Here is a 17,751-nt window from a genome sequence, read left to right as displayed (position 1 = left end):
CAAACTTTGTGCCCCCTCAGATTTGTACGGTGCCTGACGCCCCTGGCGGGCAGCGCCAAGTGAACACAAAGGGCACCAGAACACATCGAATGCTGTTCCTTCTCCGGCAGCAACTGGAGAAACCACAGGAAGCACTATGAATAGAGAGGATTTGAAAACATCGCAAATGGCAACGTATTCCCAACATAGTGCACTACTTTTGACCAGAGCACAATGGGCCCTGGTCAAAAGTAGTGCACTTAATAGCGGATAGGGTTCCATTTGGTACAGCACCAAGTTACCCGAGCACCTATCCGTTGGAAATCTCCAAGGGAACACACTTGGAATCGCTTCCTGATCCAGACATAATTCCTACAAAAATAATAGCATTCAGGCAAACAATGGAAGGGGGGCTGCAGTGTATATGTGAACATAAACAACAACAGGATACTGCCAGGGGAATATATCCAGGGACAAAGTTGTAGCCATGTTGTCACACCTTTCACTGACAGAGTATTAAACCAATAATGTCTATGATCTTTTTTCAAGGACATGTTTCTGACTAGAGGAAACCACTACTTTAGACATTGGTGGCAGGTAGCCTAGTGGTTAGAGCGTTGGACTAGTAACTGAAAGGTTACAAGATCGAATCCCCGAGCTGATAAGGTAAAAATCTGTCCTTCTGCCCCTGAACAAGGCAGTTAACCCACTGTTCCTAGGCTGTCATTGAAAATAAGAATTTGTTCTTAACTGACCTGCCTAGTTAAATAAAGGTACAAAAAAAAACATATGCCTGCACAAAATCAGATGAAACAACACTATTCATCATCAACAACAATGTAGGCCTAGTGCAACTCTTCACTCTAAAGCCTTGCAATGTGAAATACAACAGTTTAAAGTGGGGCTCTCCAACCCTGTTCCTGGAGAGCTACCGTCCTGTGGGTTTTCACTCCAGCCCTATTCCTGGAGAGCTACCGTCCTGTAGGTTTACACTCCAACCCTGTTCCTGGTGGGCTACCGTCCTGTAGGTTTTCACTCCAACCCTGTTCCTGGTGGGCTACCGTCCTGTAGGTTTTCACTCCAACCCTGTTCCTGGAGAGATACCCTCCTGTAGGTTTTCACTCCAACCCTGTTCCTGGAGAGCTTCCGTCCTGTAGGTTTTCACTCCAACCCTGTTACTGGAGAGCTTCCGTCCTGTAGGTTTTCACTCCAACCCTGTTCCTGGAGAGCTACCGTCCTGTAGGTTTTCACTCCAACCCTGTTCCTGGAGAGCTTCCGTCCTGTAGGTTTTCACTCCAGCCCTGTTACTGGTCTAGAAGATGAATCCGGTTACTTACAACTTGGGTTGGAGCGAAAACCTAAAGGAGGGTAGCTCTCCAGGAACAGGGTTGGAGAGCCCTGGCTTAAAGGATTAGTTTGCTATTTTACAACTTGATGTTATATGATTCCTCAGCCTGAAAGTAGTCTATTTGCCAGGAAAAATTGAAATCCATGGTTCAGTTCTCTAAATAGATGATGTTTGTAATGACTAACTTTAGCCACTGCTAGCTGAAAATCAATGGAACAAAGTTGTAAAATAGTGAACTCCTTTTAATGAGCTTTCTGAACACAACAATTGTAATATCTTACTAGAGAACTGATGTTTCCATAGGTTATGCTTGACTATGTAGAGATCAGACTCCATGGCCCACTTTGCCATACTGAGACTGGGTATAACTTATTGTCATCAGCTGATGAAATATATGAGGGTCTCTCAGAGACACTAAATCTCAGATGCAATGATCTCATGACTATTTAATATGTCTGGAATTGTTATAATAGCTTACTGTGCTGTGTAACATGAGCTACACAAATACATGAAGCCTAAATCATGGATTCGTGGAGTTTTGTATTTCTCTGTAAAATGAATTCATTACGCAGAGAGCAAAACTTGACACAGAGGCTACAAGAGGTGAAGGAGATAAGAAGAATGAGTCTCGATTCGAAGTCGACCGATGGGGTAACTACCGTATGTTGAAATGAAGATCTGTCAAAATGACAAGACTGTAAACGTATAACCACAGGCAAGGTAAAGTATTTGTAGGGACATGCACATACTTACCCAAGTGTACTTATAAAACCATTGACAGAGCCCTCCGCGTAAAGGGAAACGATGTCCCCAATGTGCAAAAAGCTGGACATTGAATCCGACATCTTCGGTGACTTTCGCGTTGACAATTATCAACTGAAATACACGTATCCTCTTCTGTATTCTCCACTTGACTGCTGCGACTTTTTGAAGCGCTACTCGTATCTGATCTTCCCCCTCGTGCACTAAGGGCTAAGAACCCTTCATTCGAACTAATGAAGATTTCGTTGGAATGCACGGAGGACAATGTAGTTAATTCAAATTATAGCTTAAATTGTTTAATCCAATAAAGTTTAAACCCGAAAATGACCAATGACAACCCGATGTTAATGAAAGTAGAGAAAGTCCAAATGTGTCAGCGAAGTCGTCATGTTGACACTGCACCTGAAGACATAGTATTGGAACCAGGAAGTGTGTCATCTTGATAACTCCTCAGTTATCTGTTCTTGGTTCAGTTATCTTCTCAGTTGCCTGTTTCTGACTGTAGAAAGTACAAGAGAAAGATTGCGTTATACCCTCTCTTGCCTACATACATTAATACAATGAGAATTGGTACAAATGGATGGTACAGTAGGCTACAGTGCAAGGGGTTTTATTCAGTAGACATACAAATGTTTGTTTATCTGCTCATTATAGAGTCAATAAAAGTCCGATGATTGAAAGGGCGTCAATAAACCATAATCTCAACTATATAAACAAATAAACATATTTTAAACTATATATATCATAATTAAGAGATATAGTTTCATATGAACAGATATATTTGAAGAGGTTTTTAAGTTCAAAAGTGGATCACAGCTGCACTACTGTCTATGAGAGTGTGATGTAGTGGGATTCAAAAGATTCCTTTTTTATTTTGTCTTTTCTACATGCCCTGCTGGAGTTTAACTAGGCCTATTTCAGACGTCACTCTCTTACCATAGTTTACCATCTAGGGTTCTTGCTTACTACATCGTCATAGTTTTGGCCTTTCTAAAAGCTTGAGTTCAAGGTATTGAACAACATTTAGGCAGCTGTGTAGCAAACCCAGACAGCCATGCTTTTTTCCCGCCCACTGTTGACAACTCATGGTAGCAGGCGAGTCATGCTCAGCCTTTGGCTTGGACTTCCTGGTGCAGTCAAGGGGTGATACGGACTGAGGCTGAGCCAAGCTGTTTGTGTAGGAGAGACGTCTTGCTGCTTTCCTTACACAATACAGTATGTACAATGGAAATATAGCCCCTCTTTCGTGGTTTTCTAGTGGGCAGGTCTCATCTAGCTGTTCAAAAAGTCAGTGTTTGAGGAAAATGACATTTCTAACAATGTGCCAGTTAACTTAGCACTTATTCAGCAAGTGTCACTGTTCCATGGCTACAGTAGGCTACAACCTTATCTGAAGTACTTTCTGAGCCAAAGTATAACTCTCTAAACATGCAGTTCTTTCTTTCTTAGATTTCCCATTAAATATTGATTCCTCTGGTTAGCGCTGGCATTGAAAGGCCATTGTTACGGACTGACTTACTGACTGCCTTTAACTATCATTTCCCAGGCCGGACCATACATGGACACTACAAGGCAACATTTATTATCTGGCTTGGCCCATGTGAATGTATCCATGGTGAACATTTGTAATTCAAGGTTCCTCCGTCTTGTTTCTATGGTGATGGAGACAAAGGCCCAATGAAGGAGCATGAGAGAGGCCCATAGAGGTCCACTGGACCTGGGGAACATTCTGTCTCTCTCATTGTGATTAATACCTACTTTAGTAGAGACCAAACCTGGACCGTATTTTACACCCCACCTTCTCCTTTACAAGTACCACACAAACTTTAAGCTGGAAAGCCGCCACCTTAACTAATTTCATCATCATTTAACATCTGCTTTCTTGTAACCACATACACTATTACAATCCACTCAAACAGGTTTTGTGAGTTAAGGAGCATACTGTATTTATTTAACAAGGCAAGTCCATTAAAAACCAATTATTATTTACAATGACAGCCTAGGAACAGTGGGTTAACTGCCTTTTTCGGGGGCAGAAAGACAGATTTTTACCTTGTCAGCTCAGGGATTCGATCTAGCAACCTTTCGGTTACTGGACCAAACACTCTAACCACTAGGTCACCTGCTTCCCCCCTCTAACCACTAGGCTACCTGCTCTAACCACTAGGCTACCTGCCGCCCCAAAGGACTGTAAGGATTATTATCCTTATTGCTCTAATGCTGAAAAGAAAACGGACAGACACCTATTTTACTGGTATTTTTCCCCGTGTAGCTGGGTGGGTTTTAAAGGGGAATTTCACCCTGGGCTTGTTTTCATCATGTCTAAGGCATTTCTAGGTCAGTGAGATGTTTCACACACACTATCTATACAAAAGTATATGGACACCCCTTCAAATTAGTGGATTTGGCTATTTCAGCCACAACCGTTGCTGACAAGTGTATAAAATCGAGCACACAGCCATGCAATCTCCATAGACCAGGTATTACCAAACTGGGATATGCGCAATGCCGTCGGGGGTACGACAAATAAAAATGTGATTCACTTTTTCTTTTTAAAGAGACAATGCCTTCATCAAACACTGTTTCACGACGCATCAGTGACATGGCAGGAGATGTTTTGAAAACACTACTTCGCATACAAGCCAGTGAATTCAATGCGTTACAGCTGGATGAGTCAACAGATGTGGCGGGCCTGGCACAGTTCCTGGTATATGTCCGTTAAATTTATGGGGGGTCAATTAAGGAAGACAACCACTGGAAACCAGGACAACAGGAGTGGATATTTTTAAAGTACTGGACAGCTTTGTGACATCAAATGGACTTTGGTGGTCAAGATGTCCTGGTATCTGTACTGATGGCGCAAAAGCCATGACAGGGAGACAGAGTAGAGTGGTAACGCGCGTGCAAGCAGTTGCTCCCGACGCCACTTGGGTACACTGCAGCATCCACCGAGAGGCTCTTGCTGCCAAGGGAATGCCTGACAGCTTGAAATACGTTTTGGACACTACAGTGAAAATGTTTAACTTTGTTAAAGCAAGGCCCCTGAACTCTAGTGTATTTTCTGCACTATACAATGATATGGGCAGCGACCATGTAATGCTTTTACAACATACAGAAGTGCGCTGGTTATCAAGGGGCAACGTGTTTTTTGAATTAAGAGACGAGCTTAAAGTTTTCTTACTGACCATAATTTTTTTCTTGTCTGACCGCTTGCATGACGACGAGTTTCTCACACGACTGGCCTCTCTGCAACTATATTCAATGTGCAGGACGAAATTGAGGCTATGATTAAGAAGTTGGAGCTCTTCTCTGTCTGCATTAACAAGGGCAACACACAGGTTTTTCCAACATTGTATGATCCTTTTTTTTTTTTGGTGAAAAGCTTATGGACAAGCTTACGGACAATGTCAAATGTGATATAGCGAAGCACCTGAGTGAGTTGGGTGCGCAATTACGCAGGTACTTTCCCGAAACGGATGACACAAACAACTGGATTTGTTAAACCTTTCATGCCCTGCCTCCAGTCCACTTACCAATATCTGAAGAAAGAAAGCCTCATCGAAATTGCAACAAACGGTTCTGTGAAAATTGAATTTAATCAGATTTCTGGATTGGGCTGCGCTCAGAGTATCCTGCCTTGGCAAAATGCGCTGTTAAGACACTGATGACCTTTGCAACCACGTACCTATGTGAGAGTGGATTCTCGGCCCTCACTAGCAGGAAAACTAAATACAGGCACAGACTGTGTGTGGAAAATGAATTAAGACTGAGACTCTCTCCAATACAACATTGCAGAGTTATGCGCATCCTTTCAAGCACACCCTTCTCATTAACCTGTGGTGAGTTATTCACAATTTCCGATTTAACAAATGAAGTTTTATATGTAAGGTGGCTAAATAAAAAGCAAAATGATTGATTATTATTATTTGTGCCCTGGTCCTATAAGAGCTCTTTGTCACTTCCCACGAGCCGGGTTGTGACGACAAACTCACACTCATTCTTATGTTTTAATAGATGTATCGTATAGTGTGTGTGGCAGGCTTACAATGATGGCAAAAAACAACATTTGAGAGTGCACTGATCCTGGTGCTAGAGGGGGTACGCAGCTGGAGGTTGACTGTTTGAAGGGGTACGGGACTATAAAAAGTTTGGGAACCACTGCCGTAGACAAACATTAGCAGTAGCATGGCCTTACTGAAGATCTCAGTGACTTTTAATGTGGCACCGTAATAGGATTCCACCTTTCCAACAAGTCAGTTCATAAAATGTCTGCCCTGCTTGAGCTGCCCCGGTCACCTGTAAGTGCTGTTATTGTGAAATGGATACATCTAAGAGCAACAACAGCTCAGCCACACAAGCTCACAGAATGGGAGTGCTGAAGTGCGTAGTGCGTAAAAATCATCTGTCCTCGGTTGCAAACTGCCTCAGAAGCAACGTCAGCACAATAACTGTTCTTCGGGAGCTTCATAAAATTGGTTTCCATGGCCGAGCAGCCGCACACAAGCCTTAGATCACCATGCACAATGCCAAGCGTCACCTGGAGTGGTGTAAAGTTTGGGGAAGGCCCTTTCCTGTTTCAGCATGACAATGCCCACATGCACAAAACAAGGTCCATACAGAAATGGTTTATCAAGATCGGTGGAAGAACTTGACTGGCCTCAGAGAGCCTTGACCTCAACCCCATTGAACACCTTTGGGATGAGTTGGAACACCGACTGCGAGCCAGGCATAATCGCCCAACATCAGTGCCTGACCTCACTAATGCTCTTGAGGCTAAATGGAAGCAAGTCCCTGCAGAAATGTTCCAACATTTAGTGGAAAACCTTCCCAGAAGAGTGGAGGCTGTTTATAGCAGCAAAAGGGGCCCAACTCCTTATTAATGCCCATGATTTTAGAATGAGATGTTCGACAAGTGGGTGTCCAGATACTTTTGGTCATGTAGTGTAATTGCACAGCAGGAAGGCAGGTCTGGGCTTTGCTCACTGAATGATGGCCCTATGATGCCTTCTGGTGTATTGATGGGGGGGATTAAGTCATACAATCAAAATATTGACATCAAGAGGGCAGCTGACAAATACAAATGCCTACCTAAGTAAGTTATTTTTCCTGCAAGCCACCTAGCTAGTTAGCTAACAGGTTTATCTACTGAAACCCATGTTGTGTATTGCTGGCTAACATACTACATTGTTACAGTGGGGGGAAATCAAATTATTTTTCAGTTTGTTAACTTAGGTAGGTGGTTAGCTAGTCTAGCTAGCTAATTGAGCTAAACAACTACAGGTAGACATAGAGACTTCGGGGTTATGGTAAGGGCATTCATAAGCTACGGACAATGAACACAATTGCATTTTATCCATGTAAATTTCAAAGTACAGAGATACCGTGACGAAATCCTGAGGCCGACTGTCTTGCCATGCATCTGCCCCCATCACCTCATGTTACAGCATGATAATACACCGCCCCATGTCGCAAGGATCTGTACACAATTCCTGAATGGTCACTGTGCAAAGGTTGAGGGTTATGCCATATTTATTTCTATTAGGCTAGATATTGTTGTAAATGTAATCTCTGTGCCTGTCCACATGTATGCATGTTCAACTTGTCTACCCTAATGTTATGCTGCACAGTTCAACTGTCGTTCAAACTGTGCAATGGAGTATAATTTATTATATATTCTTTTGTCTTGCAGATAATACAGTGTGGTGGCTGGGCTTCTTCCTGGAGTGGATTCTTGGACAGAAACAGATTTTCTTTGCATGCGTGTGTCATTGTAGCAGAACTGTATCCCGTGAACTGTATCCTTCTCGATGGATTGGACATTATGCTGGATTTCAAGAAGATGACTCAAGAGGAGCTGTTTGATGGCAGTTTGATCATGACAACACTCCTCCCACAGCTGTATAAGTGTTCCCTGAACTTACTGTATGTTCCTTTGTAATGGCAATTTCATCATGACCACCTCTCCCATCATCTGCTGATCACCACTTCTCTTAGTCTTCGTTGTCGATTCGTGAAAACAGCAGTCTCATAAAATGTCTGTGTCCAGTTGCAAGGGATCAGTTTGAATTTAGAAAATGCTCAGTTATTAAAATAAATACTTTTTTTGCTCCATGAAGTAATCCAAGACAGGTGTCTGTCATCATGATATGCAACACTTTGGGGTGGACACCCACCTGTTTTGAAATAGATAAGATGGCAGCGTACACTGTTGGATTACTTAATTGTTTAGGGACAATGAGGGACATTGGGAGCTGCTTTTGAGAGGAAAGATCAGTCAACAAAGTGAATGGGCTGGGGGAGCTGCAGAAGGTGTGACAAGTTTTAGGAGGACAGTTCTTACACAGTATATATATGTGTATGGGAGATTGAGGAGAAATGCCACCTTTTAATTGTTCTCATAAACAACAATACATTTACTGTCTCTAAGCACAACTGAAACACCCTTCCTAATCTCAAAGACCTGTCTGTAAACTTCCCCCAGTCCATTGACTTTGACAAATAATTTGTGTCAATAGTAGCCCTTGGCAGGGGATTTTTGTAGATGTGTCTTTGTATTGTGTTTTGAGAATCTGCAGAGAGAAGAATGAGGTGGTTGTGTCATTACTGTTGTGGTCTTGATTTGATAGTTTTCAGTGTCCTTTGCATGTTTCTGTCCCACAATCTTGTTGTGCTCCATAACCGCAAGGTGTGTCCGCTCCCTCATGCGTGTGTACACAAAATGCCGCCGCTTTGTATTTTTTTCAGCAGGGTGGACTCCAGATAACCTGAGTTTTACAAAGAGAAAAAAGGTAGACTAAATTGATGACATGGTCTGGAAGGTTCTCTGTGGTCCTCAGTCTACATCTAACCACCTGTAACCCCACAACACAAACCATACAAACATGCTTACTGTAAATCTTAGCCGTCAGCTTGTACACATTTTTAGCCAACTTACCTTAACCTTGTGCAGAGCTAATGGAATGGTGGAATCAGATGATGTACCACCTACAACAAAACACCCAACAATACACAATTTAACCACCCCACTAATTGTATTGATCTCTATTAGACTGGCTATCATAGCATACCTAACATGGACATTTCAGTATTGTCAGCTTGCTGTTAGCTAATTAGCATCAGCTGAGAACCAACTAACCAACCATAGACAATTTATACACATTCATCATTACTACCAACACACCGAGAGTGAGTTAGCTATAATCGACAATTCTATTTTTAGTAACAGTGTTTTCCAGACAAGGGTGTAATAGATGGCTACCAGATTGAGTTACTCTTATTTGCTAACGTTAGCTAGCTTACATTCGCTAACGTTAGTCAAACTGGTATTGCATCACTTCCCAGCTGTCGTTTAAATGCATTCCCCATCCATTCAGCCTGAAAATCCCTCTGATAATCTTTGGTCACTGTAAGCATCATTTTTGATAGCTGCAAATAACTGGCAGCATCGGGGTACATTTCTGGTAGGTAGCTAGTACGGTGAAAGATAACTTACTTTCATGCTTGTTTGTAATTAGCACAGCCAGACAGAACATGATGACAAACGTTATTGAAAAACAAACATAAAAGAAGAGAAGTTCTGAGAGTACTATGTGTTGGTTGTTCGAAGTAAACAACGCCATCAACCAAGTTTGTGGGCATGCCCCATCTACCTAACGGAGCGGTATCTGCATTTGCTATGAATGCTGGACTTTATGGTTCACTATGAGCAGCCAAATACACAGGAAGCCGAAACTTCCTGATTCTACCATTGAAATGAAATAGTGCTCTTTCTAGCTTGTGGTTTGGATAATTTTGAAGTTTATGACAAAAACATAATGTTGTTAATATAGTCATGACTAATCTCAGCAAAAAAAGAAATGTCCTTTCACTGTCAACAGCGTTTATTTTCAGTAAACTTAACATGTGTAAATATTTGTATGACACTAACAAGATTCAACAACTGAGACATAAACTGAACAAGTTCCACAGACATGTGACTAACAGAAATGGTATAATGTGTCCCTGAACAAAAAGGGGGTCAAAATCAAAAGTAACAGTTAGTATCTGGTGTGGCCACCAGCTGCATTAAGTACTGCAGTGCATCTCCTCCTCATGGACTGCACCAGATTTGCCAGTTCTTGCTGTGAGATGTTACCCCACTCTTCCACCAAGGCACCTGCAAGTTCCCGGACATTTCTGGGGGGAACGGCCCTAGCCCTCACCCTCCAATCCAACAGGTCCTAGACGTGCTCAATGGAATTGAGATCCGGGCTCTTCGCTGGCTATGGCAGAACACTGACATTCCTGTCTTGCAGGAAATCACGCACAGAACGAGCAGTATGGCTGGTGGCATTGTCATGCTGGAGGGTCATGTCAGGATGAGCCTGCAGGAAGGGGACCACATGAGGGAGGAGGATGTCTTCCCTCTAACACACAGCGTTGAGATTGACTGCAATGACAACAAGCTCAGTCCGATGATGCTGTGACACACCGCCCCAGACCATGATGGACCCTCCACCTCCAAATCAATCCTGCTCCAGAGTACAGGCCTCGGTGTAACGCTCATTCCTTCGACGATAAACGCAAATCCGACCATTACCCCTGGTGAGACAAAACTTCTACTCATCAGTGAAGAGCACTTTTGACAGTCCTGTCTGGTCCTGCGATGGTGGGTTTGTGCCCATAGGCGACGTTGTTGCCGGTGATGTCTGGTGAGGACCTGCCTTCCAACAGGCCTACAAGTCCTCAGTCCAGCCTATTGCGGACAGTCTGAGCACTGATGGAGGGATTGTGCGTTCCTGGTGTTGGATGTTGTTGCCATCCTGTACCTGTCCCGCAGGTGTGATGTTCGGATGTACCGATCCTGTGCAGGTGTTGTTACACGTGGTCTGCCACTGCGAGGAAGATCAGCTGTCCGTCCTGTCTCCTTGTAGCGCTGTCTTAGGCGTCTCACAGTACGGACATTGCAATTTATTGCCCTGGCCACATCTGCAGTCCTCATGCCTCCTTGCAGCATGCCCAAGGCATGTTCACGCAGATGAACAGGGACCCTGGGCATCTTTCTTTTGGTGTTTTTCAGAGTCAGTAGAAAGGCCTCTTTAGTGTCCTAAGTTTTCATAACTGTGACCTTAATTGCCTACCATCTGTAAGCTGTTAGTGTCTTAACGACCGTTCCACAGGGGCATGTTCATTAATTGTTTATGATGCTTCATTGAACAAGCATGGGAAATAGTGTTTAAACCCTTTACAATGAAGATCTGTGAAGTTATTTGGATTTCTACGAATTATCTTTGAAAGGCAGGGTCCTGAAAAAGGGCCGTTTCTTTTTTTGCTGAGTTTATAGGCAGTGGCAGAGCCAGGGTGAAATTCCCTTCTAAAAGGAGACTTTGTTGTGTATTTTCAGAGAGAGAGAGAGAGAGTGAGAGTACGTACAAGCATATGAGAGGGAATACCTCCCAGGGGACATAGGAAACATTCAAACATCCAACTGCCAGTCAACAGGTTGCCCACTATTTCCTGGACCAGAGAACTCCTTCCTGTAGCTGGCCATCTATCTATTATATTTGAGTTCCATTCTGCCTCATTAGGGCATAGCATTACTCATTTCAGTCTGACATTTTGGCCTTTTGGTGAATTCTATAACCCCCTTCATGAAAGGTGTTTGTACTTAAAAAATGCTCTCCGCCTCGGACACTACACTCTTAGAAAAAAAGGTGCTATCTAGAACCTAAAATGGTTCTTCGGTTTTAGAACTCTTTTTTCTAAGAATGTAGAAACATACCTGAGGCTTAGGAATGCGCCTTTACCATGGAACCTGTCTGTGTGCGTGTGTGGACATACGTTGGTGCAGGAAAGAGGTATGCCTTATTGCCGGGAGCAGTGCAAATGAGCACTGTAATGACACATTCCAATAGATTGTAGATTAAGTAAATTACTCCACCTCTCCTGTGGGCAAAACCTGTCAATGCTGTTGTGTGTATAGTAGGGGAGCTGGGCTGTTCATGTGGATTTTGAAACAGGATGCTGTTCCTACACTATGAAAATACACTGCGCCTTTGGATAACACAACAGATCTGCTTATATATACAAGACACACAAGAAAGCCATCTGCATGTATCCTTATTGATGTTGAACCACCTGGATGTAATATTGAAATGAATGGGACCAGATCTGTATTTGGGATTGGTGTACTTTTTGGAGACATGCACTGCCCTCTACATGCACAACATAAAACTGCAACTGATAAGTATTTTGACCAGCAGAGGGCACAAACGTTTTGCTCCATTTGGGGGTCCATAGAGAGAAACAGATGAGTTCGCCTCTTGTCTTTCCCTTTTCAAAGGGACCAGCCACCCATGAATGAGCAGGCAACGGTACTTGTTAACAGACTCACAGACCCGCCTATGGGACTGCAGCCACAGGACGCAGAGAGAGGCAAGTTCCCCAAGCTTCAGCATCCCACCACGGATTGGGTAACTTCTTCTTCTCTACTAAATGAACTGCTGAGGGGGCCTCATTTTGACACCGTCTCCTGCAGTGAGCAAAGCTGGGAAGTTCTGGAATTTAAAAGAAAAGCTACTTTTCAGGCTACTGCTCTCAAGATGATTCTCTCTATTTCACTGGTGGTACTATTGACAGTGTGGGCTTCCGATGCCAAAAACATTCCCCAGACAAACAGTGCATCTCTTGAAAAGGATATGTTAAATCTCGACATTCAAGTCATTCAAAGCCATGGTTATGGCAATGAGGATGTGAAACGACTGGAATGGGACAAGCACCACAAGAGAGCACCGCGGGGTGCAGAGGACGAGGACACAGACGCAGGTGAACCTCAGTCTACCTTCTCACGGTCTTATGGGAACGAGTTCACCTCACCCAGAGCTACCCAGTTCTCTAGCTCAACCCTGGAAACTGGGGCCAACACAGACTCAACTCTGGACACTGGGGCCAACACAGACTCAACCCTGGACACTGGGGCCAACACAGACTCAACACTGGACACTGGGGCCAACACAGACTCAACCCTAGAGACTGGGGCCAACACATACTCAACCCTGAATACTGGGGCCAACACAGACTCAACCCTGGACACTGGGGCCAACACATACTCAACCCTGGACACCGGGGCCACTGGGGCCAACACAGACGTGGATCAGGGCAACAGCAGCACTACAGGAAGGGGGATCACCAACATCCACAACCCTCTGTACCCGGTGACTGACAGTTCCTACACTGCCTACGCTGTCATGTTCCTGTCCCTGGTGGTGTTCTCTGTGGGGATTATAGGGAACCTGGCTGTGATGTGCATCGTCTGGCACAACTACTACATGAGGAGTACCTGGAACTACATCCTGGCCAGCCTGGCTTTCTGGGACTTCCTGGTGCTCTGCTTCTGTTTACCTGTGGTGGTCTTCAATGAGCTCACCAATAAGAGGCTGCTGGGGGACATCTCATGCAGAGCGGTACCATATATGGAGGTGGGTTTGATTCCCTTAGCCCCCCCACCATCACCACACCCCTCCCCACACACCCCTCAAGCCACACCCTCCCCTTATGCCATGGTGGAATCACATGAAAATTATTAATGAACACAACTATTTGTACATGACTATATGATAAGTACCTGCTGTTGCCTAAAACAATCACACATTTATTTTTGTTGTTCTTTTGATTATATAATTATAGGATATTTACAATGATTTATGACATTGTTGCAAACCAGGCCGTAAAAGAAGGTTATGGGTTGAATTATGTTTATGGGCCACATAGTATTGTGAAATGTTTTTAAATGTTTAATACTTTTTTACCAACTGAATATTTATAGTATGTTTTCTGGTAAACCAAAGTTTATTAACTGATAATAAACAACACATTACATAGCTGTATGTAAGCAATACATTATAGAGTATCTACGATTTTGGTCTTATCAATATAGATACTACACTGTAAACTCATCGTTGTATATCTCGACGGCTAATGTAACAGGTCGGAAAGACTTCTTCCATATTGAAACTGTTCTGTAATTTAAATTACGAGTAAAACTACTATAAAAAATACTTCTCTGTCCATCGATTTTGGAATTTTTGATGCTCCCTGACTGTCTAGAGTTAATTTCAGTAATTATTAGTGAGCTGGACCCGGTCAATAAACTGTATGAATGTAGTGATTATTAGTGAGCTGGACCCAGTCAATAAACTGTATGAATGTAGTGATTATTAGTGAGCTGGACCCAGTCAATAAACTGTATGAATGTAGTGATTATTAGTGAGCTGGACCCAGTCAATAAACTGTATGAATGTAGTGATTATTAGTGAGATGGACCCAGTCAATAAACGGTATGAATGTAGTGATTATTAGTGAGCTGGACCCAGTCAATAAACTGTATGAATGTAGTGATTATTAGTGAGCTGGACCCAGTCAATAAACTGTATGAATGTAGTGATTATTAGTGAGCTGGACCCAGTCAATAAACTGTATGAATGTAGTGATTATTAGTGAGCTGGACCCAGTCAATAAACTGTATGAATGTAGTGATTATTAGTGAACTGGACACAGTCAATAAACTGTATGAATGTAGTGATTATTAGTGAGCTGGACCCAGTCAATAAACTGTATGAATGTAGTGATTATTAGTGAGCTGGACCCAGTCAATAAACTGTATGAATGTAGTGATTATTAGTGAGCTGGACCCAGTCAATAAACTGTATGAATGTAGTGATCATTAGTGAGCTGGACCCAGTCAATAAACTGTATGAATGTAGTGATTATTAGTGAGCTGGACCCAGTCAATAAACTGTATGAATGTAGTGATTATTAGTGAGCTGGACCCAGTCAATAAACTGTATGAATGTAGTGATTATTAGTGAGCTGGACCCAGTCAATAAACTGTATGAATGTAGTGATTATTAGTGAGCTGGACCCAGTCAATAAACTGTATGAATGTAGTGATTATTAGTGAGCTGGACCCAGTCAATAAACTGTATGAATGTAGTGATTATTAGTGAGCTGGACCCAGTCAATAAACTGTATGAATGTAGTGATTATTAGTGAGCTGGACCCAGTCAATAAACTGTATGAATGTAGTGATTATTAGTGAGCTGGACCCAGTCAATAAACTGTATGAATGTAGTGATTATTAGTGAGCTGGACCCAGTCAATAAACTGTATGAATGTAGTGATTATTAGTGAGCTGGACCCAGTCAATAAACTGTATGAATGTAGTGATTATTAGTGAGCTGGACCCAGTCAATAAACTGTATGAATGTAGTGATTATTAGTGAGCTGGACCCAGTCAATAAACTGTATGAATGTAGTGATTATTAGTGAGATGGACCCAGTCAATAAACTGTATGAATGTAGTGAATATTAGTGAGCTGGACCCAGTCAATAAACTGTATGAATGTAGATCCATCTGTGTTTTTTTTTATGACTGTTGTGATCTTTCAATCTACAAATGTGGGTGGAATTAGCAAAAACTACACTTTTCACATGCTGCACACAACATTTATAAACACGTATCATGTTTGACACCCCTTTTTTTTTTAACATAATACGTGTTTAGAAATGCTGTGTGCAGCATGTGAAAAGTGTAGTTTTCGCTAATTCCACCCACATTTGTAGATTGAAAGATCACAACAGTCATAAAAAAACACAAATAAGCATCGTGAAAGATGTAGCATATCTGACAAGTTCTTCCTCTTTAATCCATATAACACTCCAGGTGACCTCCCTAGGGGTGACATCCTTCAGCCTGTGTGCCCTGGGTATTGACCGCTTCAACTCTACCACCAGCTCCCAGCCCAAAATCCGGCGAGTGGAGAGCTGCCAGTCCATCCTGGCCAAGCTGCTGGTCATATGGCTGGGCTCCATGGTGCTGGCGGCCCCAGAGCTACTGCTGTGGCAGCTCAGCCAGGCCGTGTCTCCAGCCACAGGGGTCGTGGTGGACTCCTGCACCATGAATCCTACCTCCAACCTCCCCGAGTCCATGTACACCCTTGTCATCAACTACCACGAGTGCCGCATATGGTGGTACTTTGGTTGCTATTTCTGCCTGCCCGTGGTCTTCACCCTCTTGTGCCAGCTGGCCACCTGCCACGTGTCCAATGACGGTATCCCCCAGCGCTTAGAGGAACGCTCCCCCTCCAAGAAGCAGAAGATACAACACAGTCAACAGGTGGAGCGCCAGCTCAATTACACCGTGATGGCCCTGACTGTGGTTTACGGCGTCTGCTCCCTGCCGGAGAACGTGTGCAACATCGTCCTGGCCTACACCGCCATGCCCGTCTCTGACAACACTGCTACCCTGCTGGCCCTCATCAACCAGTTCTCCCTGTTCTTAAAGTCGTCGGTGACGCCGGTGCTGCTGCTGTGCCTCTGTAAGTCTCTGAGCCAGGCCTTCATGGACTGCTGCTGCTGCTGCTGTGAGGAGTGCCAACCCAGGGGCTCCCATTCCCCTGGCACCGAGGCCAAACTCAAGAGCACCAACGAGATGTCCTCCTCCATCTTCTTTGACAAAGCCAAGGACAGCTCCACCATCTTGTCGATCAGCGGGTCCAGCTGAACTGGCCTCTCCTGCTTTCTTTCCTTTCCATCACCTAAACTGGTTAGATGTGGTAACAAAGCAACTCACCTTTCAGTAGTGGACATTCCAGTCTCAACCATGGACACACCTTTGTTTTCAGTATTGTTAGTCAGAAGACAGGGACCACTGCCAGCGTCACCTTCTCTGTACCCTTAATGTCTGTAATGTCTCTCCTTTTGATGTTCTCTCCAGACAGATACAACACCCCATCCAGTTTTAAGGTGGTTCATTTTACAGGAAGTTCAGACATTGACTAAAGTGCAGACTAGGGGGCTGGAGGGAAGAAGGAGAAGAGCTCCATTTAATATCCTTGTAGAAGTGTCACCCCAATGTGTTTATTCTAAAGATTATTAGGTCAAAAATAAACAGAGTATTATGCTAGATTATTATACTAGGGTTGACTAACAGCCCCAGGGTGTCCGGCACTGAGATCGTTATTTCTTGATGTCACAACAATTAACATATCTGTAAAATGATGTTGCCTTATAATTTTCTTCATGTCCCCCAATTATCGATGCAGCTACTTCATCTTTAGCCGTCCCATGTCATTGTATCAAGTATTGTTTTGAGTTATATTAATAATCAACAGGGATGGTTTAGACGGTATTTTCCATCAAATCAAAGTGCTGTGAATAATGCAAAATTATTTTAACAGATAGTCATGAGAAATCACTGTACAGAGGTCAAGGTTATAAACTGGTTATAAGAAGGTTAGGAAAGAAGTCAGACATCATTTTGTGAATAATAGAAAAATCCACCAGCTGTAGTTGTCTTTAATTTATCCAATAAAGGTTTGTAATTTATCAGCGCTTGTCATTTTTCTCACAGAGAGATTTCATAAACGTCAGTAAAAAAAAAAATGCTCAACCAGATGTAGGGATTTTGGGTGATTTGTGCTTGACGCCCATCCCACTGACCCTCTGAAACTCAATAATGGAGTCCTCTCTCTGACCTGGAGCATATTTCTCCTCTCACTGATTCAGGCTTTGGCCAGCAGCAGAGCTCCTCTCACTGATTCAGGCTTTGGCCAGCAGCAGAGCTCCTCTCACTGATTCAGGCTTTGGCCAGCAGCAGAGCTCCTCTCATAAGGGTGTCATTGTTC

The 17,751-nt window shown here is 43.3% G+C and overlaps 2 protein-coding genes across 7 annotated transcripts in view; one reads left to right on the top strand and one right to left on the bottom strand.

The window, feature by feature from the left end:
- Nucleotides 1-2,516, bottom strand: part of LOC106566485 (inositol 1,4,5-trisphosphate receptor type 3) — a 52,330-nt gene extending 49,814 nt beyond the window's left edge. For 5 of the 6 annotated variants that reach the window (XM_045692949.1, XM_045692945.1, XM_045692946.1 and 2 more), the window contains exon 1: nt 2,081-2,516. In XM_045692949.1, coding sequence (XP_045548905.1) covers nt 2,081-2,172 — 92 coding nt within the window. In that variant the 5' untranslated portion in view covers nt 2,173-2,516. The remainder of the gene's footprint in view (nt 1-2,080) is intronic. The other variant, XM_045692950.1, reaches the window with a different exon arrangement.
- Nucleotides 2,517-12,427: 9,911 nt separating this feature from the next.
- Nucleotides 12,428-17,452, top strand: LOC106566465 (G-protein coupled receptor 37-like 1). The gene is made up of 2 exons (XM_014134530.2): nt 12,428-13,545; nt 15,789-17,452. Exons 1-2 carry the CDS (start codon nt 12,472-12,474, stop codon nt 16,626-16,628), a joined length of 1,914 nt encoding a protein of 637 aa, XP_013990005.2. The 5' UTR covers nt 12,428-12,471; the 3' UTR covers nt 16,629-17,452.
- Nucleotides 17,453-17,751: the final 299 nt, after the last annotated feature.

This window comes from Salmo salar, chromosome ssa13 (assembly GCF_905237065.1).
Source record: "Salmo salar chromosome ssa13, Ssal_v3.1, whole genome shotgun sequence".
Classification (NCBI taxonomy): Eukaryota; Metazoa; Chordata; class Actinopteri; order Salmoniformes; family Salmonidae; genus Salmo; species Salmo salar.
The sequence above is the reverse complement of the archived record's forward strand: the minus strand, read 5'-3'. Positions and strand labels throughout refer to the sequence as shown.

Coding starts and splice junctions, on each gene's coding strand:
- LOC106566465 (XM_014134530.2), top strand. CDS start 12,472: ATGGGACTGCAGCCACAGGACGCAGAGAGAGGCAAGTTCCCCAAGCTT. Junction 13,546..15,788: donor GAGCGGTACCATATATGGAG/GTGGGTTTGATT, acceptor ATAACACTCCAG/GTGACCTCCCTAGGGGTGAC.